This window comes from Pristiophorus japonicus, chromosome 12, assembly GCF_044704955.1.
Source record: "Pristiophorus japonicus isolate sPriJap1 chromosome 12, sPriJap1.hap1, whole genome shotgun sequence".
Lineage (NCBI taxonomy): Eukaryota > Metazoa > Chordata > Chondrichthyes > Pristiophoridae > Pristiophorus > Pristiophorus japonicus.
Window position 1 is genome coordinate 35755455 of NC_091988.1, and position 15447 is coordinate 35770901.

Sequence of the window (15447 nt, forward strand, 5' to 3'; positions counted from 1 at the left end):
TAATGGGATTGGGGGTAATATACTCGTATGGATTGAAGATTGGTTAATGAACAGAAAACAGAGTAGCAATAAACGGGTCATTTTCAGGTTGGCAGGCTGTAACTAGTGGGGTGCTGCAAGAATCGGTGCTTAGGCCCCAGTTCTTCGCAATCTATATCAATGATTTGGATGAGGGGACCAAATATAATATTTCCAAGTTTGCTGATGATACAACACTAGGTGGGAATGTAAGTTGTGAGGAGGATGCAAAGAGGCTTCAAGGGGATATAGACAGACTAAGTGAGTGGGCAAGAACATGACAAATGGAATATAATGTGGAGAAATGTGAAGTTATCCACTTTGGTAGGAAAAATAGAAAAGCAGAGTTTTTTTTTTAAATGGTGAAAGATTGGGAAATGTTGGTATTCAGAGGGACCTGGGTGTCCTTGTACACGAATCATTGAACGTTAACATGCAGGTACAGCAAGCAAAGAAAGCAAATGGTATGTTAGCCTTTATTACAAGAGGATTTGAGTATAAGAGTAAAGACATCTTACTGCAATTATATAGGGCCCTGGTGAGACTGCACCTGGGATATTGTGTACGGTTTTGGTCTCCTTGCCATAGAGGTAGTACAACAAAGGTTCACCAGACTGATTTCTGAGATGGGGGAAGATTGTCCTATAAGGACAGATTGAGTAGACTAGGCCTATATTCTCTAGTTTAGAAGAATGAAAGGTGATCTAATTGAAACATACAAAATTCTTAGAGCATGACAGGTTAGATGCAGGGAGGATGTTTCCTCTGGCTGGGGAGTCTAGAACCAGGGGTCACAGTCTCAGAATAAGGGGTCGGCAATTTAGGACTGAGATGAGAAATTTCTTCACTCAGAAGGTGGTGAATCTTTGGAATTCTCTACCCCAGAGGGCTGTGTATGGTCAGTCATTGAGTATATTCAAGACAGAGATCAATAGAGTTTTGGATATTGATGGAATCAAGGGATATGGGGATAGTGCAGGCAAGTGGAGTTGAGGTAAAAGATCAGCCATGATCTAATTGAATGCCTTGAAGGGCTGAATGGCCTACTTCTGCTCCTAATTCTTATGTTCACTAGCTTTTGGATTTCCAATTTTCTCCCCTCGACTCTCTCCTCACTTGAATGTGTTTATTGTTTACTGGAGTATAGTACCAGAGATGCATGAATCTGTGGTATCTCCCTCACATGCCTATTCTACATCTGTGACCCCAGGGAAGTAATTGGAGCATTACAGCCAAGCCCAATCCTGTGTTCGCCCAAAATATACATACATATACACACACACACAGCCCATATTATTTGTATAGAAATTAACAGCAGCAGCCCGAGGTGATTTTCCCTCCCTAACCTGGAGTACTGTAATCAATTGTAGCGCATTAACCTTAGCCCCATCTGAGATCTGCCAAATCACCACAAACCAGGAACTGAACAGGTCTTCCTGCTCTGCATGGTTCAGCTACACGTTGAGTCGGCCAGTTGAACCCTTGGGGAACATCACATTCCTCTTAATTTTATATATAGTTATAAAATAAAACAAAAAAGCTATTTATAATATATTAACGGCGGTAGTTTTTGTGGGGTTTCTCCCGATAGCAGTAATGCCAATCCCACAAATCATGAGACAAAGTCTTAAAAATGATAGATTTGCTAAGAAATCATGAATTGCTATTTTTTTCAAATATAAACAAAAAAAGATTAACAATTTGTTTATAAACCTCATGAGTGGCTTTAGTTAAGCTCCAACAGGTTACAGCTTTTTACAAAAACTACGGGCCCAAGTTTCGGGCCGCACCTAGAACGGCGCAGCCCCGACCTGGATGCCCGTTTTTCGCGCCACAATGTGCGCCTAAAAAAAAACTTAGATTCTCCGGCTCCATGCAGGTCCTCTGGCCCTCGGCGCAGCACAGCAGGAGCTGTAGGGGGCGGAGCCAGGTCCCTGCGCTGAAAACAGTGCCGGGACCTCTGCACATGCACGCTACAGTGGGCGCACATGTGCAGTAGCTCCAGGCGCCCAAAACAGTGTGGGAGGGGCCTGAAGCATGCAGCCCCTAGCCCTGGCCGAATGGCCTCACTGGGGCTGCGTGCATAAGGTTGCCTCCCACGCCCAGCTCCTGCCTCCTCTGGACCGGACCGGACTGGACTCCCGCTCCCCAACCCACCCCCCACCCCCCACCTCTGCTTCCCCCGCCTCCCCGACCCTCAGCTCCCGACCGATCTCCTCCCCCCACGACCGACCTCCGCTCCCGACCGATCTCTCTTTCCCCCCCCCCCCCCCCCCGACCTCCGCTCCCGACCGACCGATTTCTAAGATACTCCGTTCTACACCAGTTGCTCCAAAAAATCAGGAGCAACTGAGGCCGAAACTTGTGCCCTACATTACTGCATCTGAAAATGCTTTACAGAAAAAAACATTAAAAATCCCTCCCTTTATCACCATGCTGCCATGCATTTCATGACTAAAATAAATTAGCTATATAATTAAGCATATATATTTATGGCTTGGGCAACTTGCCAGTAGGAAGAGGCTAGCACTTCGTCCACTGCCTGGCTGTTTAATGCCTGATGTTAAAATCAAGCCTCCATACTCCTGTGAACCAAAACCTATGCTATTAAGGACACCCCTAAAGCCTCCTTGAGAAAATTCAACATCCCCACCGACATCTGGAACCCCTGGCCAAAGACCGCCCTAAGTGGAGGAAGAGCATCCGGGAGGGCGCTGAGCACCTCGAGTCTCGTCGCTGAGAGCATGCAGAAAAAAAGCGCAGGCAGCGGAAGGAGCTTGCGGCAATCCAGGCTTCCCACCCACCCTTTCCTTCAACCACTGTCTGTCCCACCTGTGACAGAGACTAATTCCTGTATTGGATTGTTCAGTCAGCCAAGAACTCACTTTTAGAGTGGAAGCAAGTCTTCCTCGATTTCGAGCGACTGCCTATGATGATGATGACGATACTGTACATGCAGTGTTTGAAATAGTTCAGAAGTAACAATACGCTTTATCGTTGTTTTGGGCACCACCATAAACTCTGCTCTTTGGCTGGGGAGGGGGATGGGGTCAGTGACACTCATTCAGGCTTAACCAGACAGTGCGAGACCTTGACCTCAGTCTGATCCAGAGAAGAACTCCAAACGCAACATCCTACCCATCACCACAACTTCTTGTTTCCATCTCTGCAACACGGCCGGTTTCTGCTCCTACTGTAACTCCAGCACTGCTGGAACCCTTTATCTATGCTTTTGTCACCAACAGAATATTTTTCTCCAATGCCCTCTTTCTGGCTCTGACTCTCCAACCTCCATCATTTCTGACTTGTCCAAAATATCTGCACTCAGTCCTGTTCACCCATTATCCTCATTTTCTCAAAATAACTTTGACTGCAGGTCCCCCAGCACTTTTTAAATTTAGAAAATTTGTCGGTACCTTCCAATCCCTTCAGGCTGGACTGCAGATGCTGGATGCACTGTAGAAGTCACCGAATCTCCAGCGAGGTTGGGGGTCAGGGAACTCGGGTGCCTGAAGCAGCCCGGGTCCCCATACCAGTTGTCATTGGCCAGGAGCAACATCATCCCCCGGCCATCATACAAGAAAGATCATGGGGGGAAAATTTCCCCCATCCTCAAGGCCTCTAAGAGGCGGTAATAGTAAGGCCTTTCCAACCAGGGGCAGGACCGACCCATCTGCAATTGCCCCCAGGCCGGGGGTGGCGGGAACGGGTTTCTGCTGCGCCCTGTGTTTCCGCCCAGCGGCAACCCCTTTTCTGCCCCGCAGGAGACATTGCCCCGCGGGAGCACAGCCGCCGCTGGTCGATGCCCCCGACAGCTTCGCGTGGCGAGAAGCTGCCAGTGTCTGGGCGGAGCGGCCACCCTTAGAGAGGTTGCACCGCCACGGCCCCCATTTTGTTTAAATGGTTGGCCGACTCCAGAGTTTGCCCGACAATGGCGGCCGCTGGGTTACAGCCCGGCATCGCCTCTTGGGTGCAGGGCCATTGGTGGCCCAGTGGACTCTACGTAGACCTCGCTGCATCCATCCGCGTTAAGTGAAGGGGAGGGACGCTGCGACGAGTCACGCTGACATGGTTGGCATGGTGGTGGACCCTGCTCCCGACCCAAACCCACCCTTACACTGCCTCAAACAGCGCCCCAAAAGCGCTGGGAGGTGGTGTCAGAGATAAAGAGCCGAATTTTCCAGCTCTTCTCTCTGATTCCCGCTGGGCAGTAAATTCTGGATAAATGAAGTGCCCTTCCCAATTTCCCACTGAAGGCAATTCTGGCCCCCAAAACTCCTCAACCAGTGGACAAGCAGTTAGCCCTATCCCCTCCCCTGGGTCATCCTGCAGGGTCATTCAGTCAGTATCTTACTAGCACGGTCACGCCTCCTTTATATTTTGCTAAGATTCCATTAAAACATGCTTGTCAATTAATTAGTGTCCAGGTAATGAGAGACATGCCCCTTTCGGCACTGGAACATTAATAGACTAGAGGTGCGCAGGCAGAGTGCACTATTTTTTCTATACAGAAGTACAGAATTAATGAACTGTTCAACTCGTGACTCTTCCAGAGGTGAATTGCGAGATCGGGAATTTTCATTAAAAATCACGTCTAGTGATTAAATCGTGAGAGTTGGCATAGAAACATAGAAAATAGGTGCAGGAGTAGGCCATTCGGCCCTTCTGCAATTACTGCAATAGTCCGCTGGAATTTTGACAGAAGATCAATAAAAACAGACCAGGAAGGTTTGAGACCGAAGCAGAAGAGGATAGTCAGAGAAGCAAAAAAAAAAAGAGGGAGAAACAAAAGATAGAAACAGCAACACAAAAGGTAGCAGAGGCCGGTAAAAGAGGCCATATTTTCTGACTTACCAATGTGCAATGCCATAGGAGATTTATTAATAATTCTTAAAGCCCAGAAATACAAATGTACAATATATGTTTCAAAATAAATTGTGCATTTTGTATGTAAGAAAATATTACCATCTTGGCTAATGATCCAGCTGACATTAAGCACTGGAAGATGATTTTCTTTAGGCAGTTGTAGCTCAACTTTAAGATCTGAAATATCTGAAGGGGTTTCCTCATGAGTTATTGACCACTCCGGCGGATGTTCATTAACTAAACAAAAAGGTTCTATTTCAGATTTTTACAAGCAATTATGCACAATTGATACATTACATAACATTAAAATGAATATAATTCACAAGCGGGATGTTTGAAAATCGATCCAATAAATGCAGGATTTGTTTGGCTTATTATGTGGCATCATTTCAGGATGAAGCTAAGGAAAACTGAAATATCTGTAAAATTTGATCCTGGAAGTTGCTGGGAGCAGAGAAAGTAGTAAAATATTGTACAGGGATATCAATAACTTTGTATTATCCTTTATATTGCAGGGAAGGAATATACACATTGCATCTGTTAACAAAACGGAATGGTCATTGGGAAGCCAGAGGTAAAGAGGTTACAATCAAACAGCACGCTTGCACTTCGGGAACTGATTTAGCTGCTGCAACCAATTTTAGAACAAATAAAATATAAAGTTAAGACAAGGATGGCTATCAATTCCACAATAGATTTTCAAACTGGGGATCCCAGATCCCAAAGGTCTGCAAGGAGACCAAGGATCTACAAGGTCAAATTATATTTGTTGATTTACTAGCACATTATTTCTATTGCTGTAAACCAGTAAAAATCTGCAATGATCATACTTAATCCTTTTATAGTGGACACTGTGTTTTGGAATTTAGAACAGTGCATTAAAATCTACAGTGAATGCCCACATAAAAAAGTTTGGAAAACACAGAATTACACCACCATGCCCTTCCTACGATTATTCCCCCTTCCCAAGAGGGATCCTCAAATATGTTAAGTGTTCCATAGCGACCATTAGTTCCACTCATTATTAACTCACATTTTCTGAATTTCTGAGGTGTGAATGGTACCAATCCATTATCTAACCAAAAACCACTGAAGGATAAGTGTGATCGAGTTTATTCAGTAAGTAGTTAAGTCATGCAGATCAGGAAAATTCCAGATTCGATCCGCCATCCTCCTCAAACTCCAATTCATCCAAATCTCTACTGCTTGTATTCTAATGCTGAACATGACCCTATGGTCTTCTTAGGGGACAAAGGGAGATTGGGGAATGGCCTTCAAAAGGGAATTAGATAAACACTTGGAGAAAAAAAATTGCAGGGATATGGTGAAAGAACAGGAGAGTGGGACTAACTGGATTGCTCTTTGAAAAGCTGACTCAATGGGCCAAGTGGCCTCTTCTGTGGGGAACCAAGGGTCTAGTGAGAATGAGAAACTTAAAGAACTTATTAGTAAAGAAATAGTACTGGAGACATTAATGGGACTAAAAGCCAACAAATCACCTGATGGCCTACATCCTAGGGTTTTAAAAGAGGTAGCTACAGAGATAGTGGATGCATTGGTTTTGATTTCCAGAATTCCTAGATTCCAGAACAATCCCCATGGATTGGAAGTTAGCAAATGTAACCCCACTATTCACGAAAGAAAATAGGGAACTATAGACTAGTTAGTCGGATATCAATAGTAGAGAAAATGCTAGAATCTATTATTAGGGACACGGTAACCCGACACTTAGAAAATAATAATATTGAGCAGAATCAACATGGATTCAAGAAAGGGAAATTGTGTTTAACAAATCCAATGCCGGTTTTTTTTATGTTGTAACCAGCAGGGTTGATAGAGGGAACCAGTGTATGTAGTGTATTTGAATTTTCAGAAAGCATTCGGTAAGAGGTTATTAAACAAAATTAGGGCTCAAGGGATTGGGGGTAATATATTAGCATGGATTGAGGATTGGTTAATGGACAGAAAACAGGGAGTAGCAATAAATGGGTCATTTTCAGGTTGGCAGGCTGTAACTAGTGGGGTGCCGCAAGGATTGGTGCTTGGGCCCCAGCTATTCGCAATCTATATCAATGATTTGGATGAGGGAACCAAATGCAATATATCCACATTTGCTGAGGATACAAAGCTAGGTGGGAATGTAAGTTGTGAGGAGGATGTAAAGAGGCTTCAAGGAGATTTAGACAGGCTAAGTGAGTGGGCAAGAACATGACAAATGGAATATAATGTGGAGAAATGTGAAGTTATCCACTTTGGTAGGAAAAATAGAAAAGCAGAGTACTTTTTTTTTTTTAAATGGTGAAAGATTGGGAAATGTTGGTATTCAGAGGGACCTGGATAACGGACCGAAAACAGAGAATAGGAATAAACAGGTAATTTTCAGGTTGGCAGACTGTAACTAGTGGGTTACCGCAAGGTTCAGTGCTTGGACCTATTTACTAGTTATATCAATGACTTAGATGAAGGGACTGAGTGTAATGTATGAAGTTTGCTGACAATACAAATCTAGGTGGGAAAGTAAATTGTCAGTAGGATGCAAAGGGATATAGGGCTAGATTTTACACTTTTGTACAGATCGCCCAAAAATGGGCAGTAAAAATGGGTTTTCAGATCGCCAGCTTGTCACCCATTTTCAAAGCCCCTAATCTCCATTTTAAAAATTGTGCATTATCGCGAACGATCTGAAATGGGCATTAGCGTTAAAGCTCTGACCTTCTGCCGTAAAGTGTCGCCGTCCTTAGCAACGGCTTGGCAACGCTCATTTCCCGCGATTCAGGAGGTCAGGGGTCATCATTACATGCACAGAAGAGCGAGAGAGGAGCAGAGAGGGACTGAAAGCGTGTGGGGTGTGCTTGTTTGGCTGTTGTGGGAGGTACAAGGGAGATTCACCAGCAGCAAAAAGCCTACTAAACACCAAGAATGTAGTTGGCACCGAGTTTTTGTCCAACAAATAATACATAACATGGAAGGGATGGAGGAGACCTTGGAGCTGTTAGCCAGGATCACTGGTAGCAGAGGGCTCCCAGTGGTCCTGAGCATGGCACTGCAGCCCAAGGTGCTGCATCCCCATTGTCAACGACACACGAGAGCCAGGAGCAACATCTTGCTTCTGGCTTGGAGCACGTTCCCACCTCTGGACTGTCCTCTCCCGTATCCATCCAATCAGCGGTTCTGCCATCATACCCCCCCCCCCCCACCAATGAAGCAATGCCTGAGGAGCTCCGCGGCCAGACGGCTTGGAGTCAGGAGGGGAAGGGGTAGAGGTGGGGAGGAGAAGCGGGCAGGGTGGGCCGGGGGGAGGAAAGTGAGGTGCATGGCCTCAGGTGTTGTCTGGGGCATATTTTTAGGTTGCTGCTGCTACTTTGGTGGGAGGGTCAGGGCAAGGGACGAGGGGACTACCTTGTTGGTTTGCATTTATGTTCTGTATTGCGTGAAATGGGGACCATTCTAATGATGTAAATGTGATAAATTTGTTGTGGGCGGGGGTGAGGTGGGGTGGTTTTTTACAAATATACTTATGATTTCAGACAAATGGTCAGATTAAATGTTTTTTTATTTAACATAAGCTTGTTGCGCATTGGCTCAGATAGCTGCACCGTTACACACTGGTGATTCCTTAACATGAAAGAGTATAATTACACTTAACGTGAATCAACTTAAACTTTAACCGTCACCAAGGTGATGCCCAACATTGATGTATGACCTGCACACTCAGCAGTGTGTAAGCTTTGTAAATACCACCAATGTTCTTTCAAGCAAACGCTCATTTATGAGCTCCTGACGCAAGAGTCTTGCAGCCATGATGCCACCACGGGCCCTTTCTTGCGGTCTAGAGGGCAGGGGCATGGTTTCAGCATCAGCCCGATTGTGTGGCCCGATGTCAGCGTCCACCTCCTCATCCTCCTCTCCTGAGGTGGACCGTCAGACCCCTCTAGTAATTCTTGTCCCCTCCTGATAGCCAAGTTGTTCAGCATGGAGCACAGCACCACGAATTGAGCTACCTGCTCAGGGTGGTATTGGAGCTCGCCTCCCGAGTGGTCTAGGCATCTAAAGCGCTGCTTAAGCACGCCAATGGTTTTCTCCACGATATTGCAATCAGCTGTGGCTGTCATTGTATTGATTCTCGACTTCGGTGTGGGTGTCACGCAAGGGGGTCATCAGCCAGGTGGCGAGGCCATATCCTTGGTCACCAAGCATCCAGCATTGACCTTGTGGCTGATTGTTAAACAAGTCAGATACATTGCTCACATAGGATGTGAGCATCATGGATGCTGCCTGGAAATTTAGCATTCACTGCCTGTATAATTTGCTGGTGGTTGACAATGAGTTGTACATTCAGGGAATGGAAGCCCTTGCGGTTCCTGAAAACCTCTGCATTCTGAAAAAGGTGCCTGCGTCACGATGTGCATACAGTCTATTGCTCCCTGCACCTTAGGGAAGTTAGCAATTCGGTAGAATCCTAAAGCCCTCAGTCTGAGCCTCCCTGGTCATAGGGAAGCTGATAAAGTCCATCCTGTGTGCGTACAGGGCTTCAGTGACCTGTCTAATGCAGCAATGTGTGGCATGTTGAGACAGACCGCAAATGTCGCCAGCTGAGGCCTGAAAGGAACCAGACGCATAGAACGACAGTGCCACGGTGACCTTGACCTCGACGGGCAGTGCAGTCCTGATGGTGCTGGCAGGCTGCAGATCTCCCCTGATGAGGTGGCATCTCTCAGTGATAACTTCTTTGTGGAAGCGCAGTATCCGAAGGCAGGTGGTGTCGCATAAGTTGAGGTAAGACCATTTCTCCCTGTACTTGCGGGGGGTGTAACGTCTGGTCCTCCTCATCTGTCTTGCAGATCTTACAATGGGCACATTATGCTGCCAAATGTACCTTCTGTCACCTCGAGTCTGCAGCATGTGCGTGGTCATCAAGAGAGGGTGAAAAATGACAGGCCCCATTCCAATAGCTATCTGTTTTCCACCGATTGTTCACAAAGAATGAATGTCCCCACTAAGACACCAAGTAAATTCCAATCGTTCACAGTATGAAAAGATGTTTGTTCAGATGTTCGCATCACCTCCAGAGTACATCCAAACTCCCCCGAGGTTGAAGCAGAGCAGCCTTTTAAATGATGCGACCTGCGATTTAGAACATGGTGTCCATACTGCTGTGAGTAGTTCCAGTCAGTTCAACTTTTTCCCAGAGGTTTTTTCGGCAAGCGATATTATCGGCGAGATGTGTGCGAGGTGCCGAAAGTAAGGATGGGCGATATATTGGGCATTAGTTTCGGCAAATGTGATCTTTCCGACAAAAAAAAAGTGGGCGGTCGGTATTATTAAATCTCGGCGTTAATTACATGCCGAAAGTAATGCTGGGCCATATTATGGGTGTTGGGATCGCCCATTCTGATGGTTCCACCCAAAAAAAGTGGGTGGGCGGTATTATTTTTTCTAAGCGTTACGCACATGTGGGAAGTAACGCTCGGCGGTAAGTGACCGAGAAATGGACGTCAGTTTACATTTTGTGGCTAAATGGGCGCTATATGGGCATTGCTCCTCATTTCAGCGTTAAAATGGACGTTAAGTGGGCGGTATGCATGCAAAAATAATGGAAAATCTAGCCCCATAGGCAGGTTAAGTGAGTCGGCAAGTGAGTCAGCAAGAACATGACAGGTGGACCCGACCTGTGAGAAACACCAGAGGCAGGTTGGTGCCTTAAAAGAGCGTGGAAGCATGCTACTACAAGACACAGAGCGTGCTGCTGGCTGCAGGAGGGTGACAGCTATGAAGAGGGTGACTGGATTTGACGTCACCCAAATCCAGGTCACTGATTCGAGCGTGGGCATGTACAGCAGGAGCAGTGAGGTTGGGGAAAAGGAGCGTAGAGCGACTTGATCAGGGCCCAGGAGAGGCGTGAGTTCAGGCCCAGAAGAAGCGAGGGCCCAGCAGCAGCACGGATCAGCTCTCACTGTGATATGTGTGCGCACTAGGTCTGTGCAGCAGAGCAGGTTTTCAGTTGTCTTGGTTAATCCTTGCCACTGGACCTAGACCTAGTTCTGTCAAGGCCGTATGATGGCTGGTGTGCAACGGCCACCACACATTTAAAAAATCTACGCATAGGCATCTTCCACCCTTCAAGATGTAGTTCGGGATCTGAATATTAGGTCCTTCATTGAAACACCTGTGAACTCATCCCTTTTTGGCGTGGAAGCAAGTCATCCTCGCTTCGAGGGATTGCCTATGATGATGATGACAGGTGGAATACAATGTGGAGAAATGTGAAGTTATCCACTTTGGTAGAATAAATAGAAAAGCAGAATATTTTTTAAATGGTGAGAGATTGGGAAATGTTGGAATTCTGAGGGCCTAGGTGTCCTTGTACACAAGTCACTGAAAAAGTTAACATGCAGGAATGGCAAGCAATTAGGAAAACAAATAGTATGTTAACTTATATTTCAATCCTTTTGTAATAAAGGAGTAAAGAAGTTTGACTGCAATTATATAGGGCCTTGGTGAGACTACACCTGGAGTACTGTATAGTGTTTTGGTCTCCTTACCCAAGGAAGGATATACTTGCCTTAGAGGGAGTGCAATGATTGCTGAGATGCAGGGGGATGGGGAGGGGGAATTGTTCTATTAGGAGAGTTTGAGGAGACTAGGCCTAGAATTTAGAAAAATGAGAGGTGATTTCATTGGAACGTGTAAAATCCTTACAGGGCGTGATGGGGTAGATGCTGGGAGGATGTTTTCCTTGGCTGGAGAGTCGAGAACTAGGTCACAATCTCAGGATAAGGTTTCGGCCATTCAGGACTGAGATGAAGAGACATTTCTTAACTCAAAGGGTTGTGAATCATTGGAACTCTCTACCCCAGAGGGCTGTGGTTGCTCAGTCGTTGAGTATATTCAAGACAGAGACCGATAGATCATTGGATATTAAGGAAATCAAGGGATATGGGGATAGTACGAGAAGATGGAGTTGAGGTAGAGATCAGCCATGATCTTATTGAATGGCGAAGCAGGCTCAAAGGGCAGAATGGCCTACTCCTGCTCCTACCTCTTATATTCTTATGTTCTGTGCTGTACTATTCTATGATTTTTTAACAGCTGCTGGCGTGAAACCACAAGCAAAAGATACTCAACTACAGGAGACCCAATTTTTAATAAGGTAAATTCAATAACAACTGCGGAAGTCACATGGTCAGACATCCAGGAATATTTCCAACCAGAGTTAGCAATCCTTTTGGTGGAAGCCTCATGTCATGATACAATCAATGTTCTCACATCAAGAGAACAAATTAGCTCCATGCATTTAGGCAGCCTGAAGTGAAGTGAATGACAATTTGCAAAACCCACAATAAAAGTGGGTCTACACTGCCATTGGAAAACAGTTGGACCATTTTTGTTTTCAAAAACAGCTATTGATGAGGAATGCGCATTTACTGTCAGCTGTACAGTAACAATGCAAGAGCTCCTCAAGTCAAAAGTTTATTGTTACATCAAGAAGCGAGGATGGAAAGAGGAAAATCTGCAGCAGGATGAGTGAGATTAGAACTGAAGGAGGAGGAGGGGAACACACTAAACCCAAGCTTGTTTAAGTGGAATGATCAATTAGCTTTGTTAAGAACAGCTGCCAGTGCGTGTCCACAGAGGATGCACATCCCAATCTCCTGTATGTGCAGCTGGTGGACAAGACTCTCCATCGGCAGCACGAACTTGGAATATTGGCCCTTATTTGTATAAGCATGTATCTTAAGCTTTAGGCATATATAGAGGTTAAATAGAGGTTAGATTTTTAAATGCAAAAATGAAGTCAATAAGGGTGATCACTACAGTACTTTAAATGAGACATTCAAATGATGTGACTAGATCTTGTCACTTGTTACTGTGATAATTCATGACTTTTGAATTCAATATATGTTTATACAATTATGTTAATAAACAGTTCCACCAATATTTTACTGAGCACTCCTTAATGCTGCTATCAACGTGTGCATTTGTGATTAGTTGCAACCAACCTTACACATGAAAATTTATTGTGTATATATATATATTATATATATCTTGAGCTTTTATCCTGTGCATTAATACATTTATGTACAACTTTGCAAATGAATAATGAGGATGCACACTTACATTGCTTTCTTTCACAGGTCATCTGTCATCAGAAAAAAAGAGTTTATTTCAAGAGGTGAATTGAAACTGAATACTGTATATACTATTATCCACTTCAAGTACAATTAATATTTAAGAAAGATTTCCTGTTATATAGTGCCTTTCACAACCACCGGATGTCTTAAAGTATTTTACAGACAATGAAGTACTTTTGAAGTGCAGTCACTGTTGTAATGTGGGAAACGCAGCAACCAATTTGCACACAGCGAGCTCCCACAAACAGCAACGTGATAATGACCAGATAATCTGTTTTTGTTTGTTGATTGAGGGATAAATATTGCCCAGGACACTGAATGAATGAGTGTATGGTTAAATAGAGGTTAGATTTTTAAATGCAAAATGAAGTCAATAAGGGTGATCACGACAGTACTTTAAATGAGACATTCAAATGATGTGACTAGATCTTGTCACTTGTTACTGTGATAATTCATGACTTTTGAATTCAATATATGTTTATACAATTATGTTAATAAACAGTTCCACCAATATTTTACTGAGCACTCCTTAATGCTGCTATCAACGTGTGCATTTGTGATTAGTTGCAACCAACCTTACACATGAAAATCTTACTTCATGTAATTTAAAACACATGTTAAAAGGTCATTTAAGTTTCAACCTTTTCCAAAGGTTGCCGCAGATGTCTTTAAAATATCCTTGCTGCACTATTTCTTACACATGGGCAAGTGCTGAGAAGTTTGCTTGTGTGGCTTTGTACCATGCCAAGCGGCAATGGAAATGCTCATGGAACAGGAAGGCTCTCCATGCTATTGGTCCAACACTAAAGGTGATCTAAACGTACTAAAAAGGAGATTTGTTTTATTGTTCCACAGAGCATGTTATACCGTGCCCCGCCCCCCCAACCGCTGCACAGGGAGTTAAGACTAATAATGACTCGACTCCAAAGTGACATCGTATACTGATAATTTTAAGGTTTTTTAAGCAATGTAAATAGTAAAGTGGGATTTTGGTCCTAAAATAATTGGATCAGATATTTTAAGTAATTTAAAAATTATTAGACTGTTGCGTTGCAGCAATAAAGCAACTGGGATCACTAAACATGTTAACATTAGTCGTTCTTTGGTTCACATTTATCCGTAACATTACCAACCAGTTCATAACAGAATACAAAATTTCATTTGTCAGATTACGACACAAAGTACACAGAAAACTAACAGATTACCGGCGTTCTTAAAGCAAGAGATTTGACATAAACGTTACTTAAATCCCACAGCGCAATGAAGGGAATACAATTGGTTAATTACCCAATAATGTAAGCCTTTTTGTCTTTGATTTACAAAATTATGGAACCTTTCAATAGCTTGTTTAAAATATTATTGGTAAAGTATGTATAATTCATTTTAAAATGCTGTATAAAGTCACGAGAAGTGCAAACTTGAAAATGCCAATATATTCCTGGCTTTATACACTATATGATTCCAAAGTCGGGAGTTATTTTTTCTCGCCTGTTGCCATAAAACTGTAAATTGCTTTGAAACATCTGAAGAAAATCTGGATTCATTTACAAAAACAATATTTTTCTTACCGATACAGAGTCAGTTGCCATACCAAGAACAGCAAAATAAAGTAACACGAAAGATGCTGCGATTATCTTCATTATTGCGGGTCTGTTCTTCATGCCGAGTTTCTCACTCACTCACTCCGCCAGCAGCACTGAACGCCTCTGAAGTTATCTGTAGCATCAGGGGCGTTTTATAACTTTTTGGTTGGAAATATAATCTGAATCATTGTTGATGACGCATTAATGTCACCATGCGCGACGTGAGTGAGAAGTGGTCGGTTCGTGGAACTTATGATCCCTGACAATTTGGGGAGTTGCCTGTTCCTTGTGACTATCTGGTCACCCACGCGTGAAAGGCGAACAAAGAAAGCTCGACCTCCAGGAAGCTGCTGCAAGGGAGATATCTCAGGGCTTTAAATTCAACGCCGCAGCAGCCACCCCTGCCTCATCGAACCAATGAAATTAAAATTGTTAAACAGTTTTCTGCTATTTCAGCACTATCTGCCCATCGTTCTAAAACCAGCAGATTTATAAAATAATGAAACTAATGGAAACTAAATTGGTTGCAGTTGTAAAGTTGATAATTACCACACTGAACTAATTGGGCACGTGATTTATTCTGATTTAATTTATACAATATGCATCTTGCCCAGGCCAGACTTTCCACTTCACATCACCCATATATCGCCCAAAAACAGACGTCTATCGCTCATTTTGAGCAAAAAATAGAAACTCAGACCTCAACATCGCCGGAAAATTAAGCCCCCAAGTTTCAGCTCACTTCGCCGAGCTGATCCGCCGAGCTGATCGCGTGCACGTCGCCGATTTAAACTTCCGCCACATTGTCGTCACATCGCCGGGCTGATCACTCGCCGAGAATATCGCTG

At 44.1% G+C, this 15447-nt stretch overlaps 1 protein-coding gene across 1 annotated transcript in view; it reads right to left on the reverse strand.

The window, feature by feature from the left end:
* Positions 1–14663, reverse strand: part of LOC139277185 (interleukin-17 receptor B) — a 47363-nt gene extending 32700 nt beyond the window's left edge. Inside the window, exons 1-3 of the mRNA XM_070895303.1 lie at positions 14585–14663; positions 13003–13024; positions 4984–5121 (exon numbers count right to left, since the gene is read on the reverse strand). Coding sequence (XP_070751404.1) covers positions 4984–5121; positions 13003–13024; positions 14585–14656 — 232 coding nt within the window. The 5' untranslated portion in view covers positions 14657–14663. The remainder of the gene's footprint in view (positions 1–4983; positions 5122–13002; positions 13025–14584) is intronic.
* Between the last annotated feature and the right edge of the window lie 784 nt (positions 14664–15447).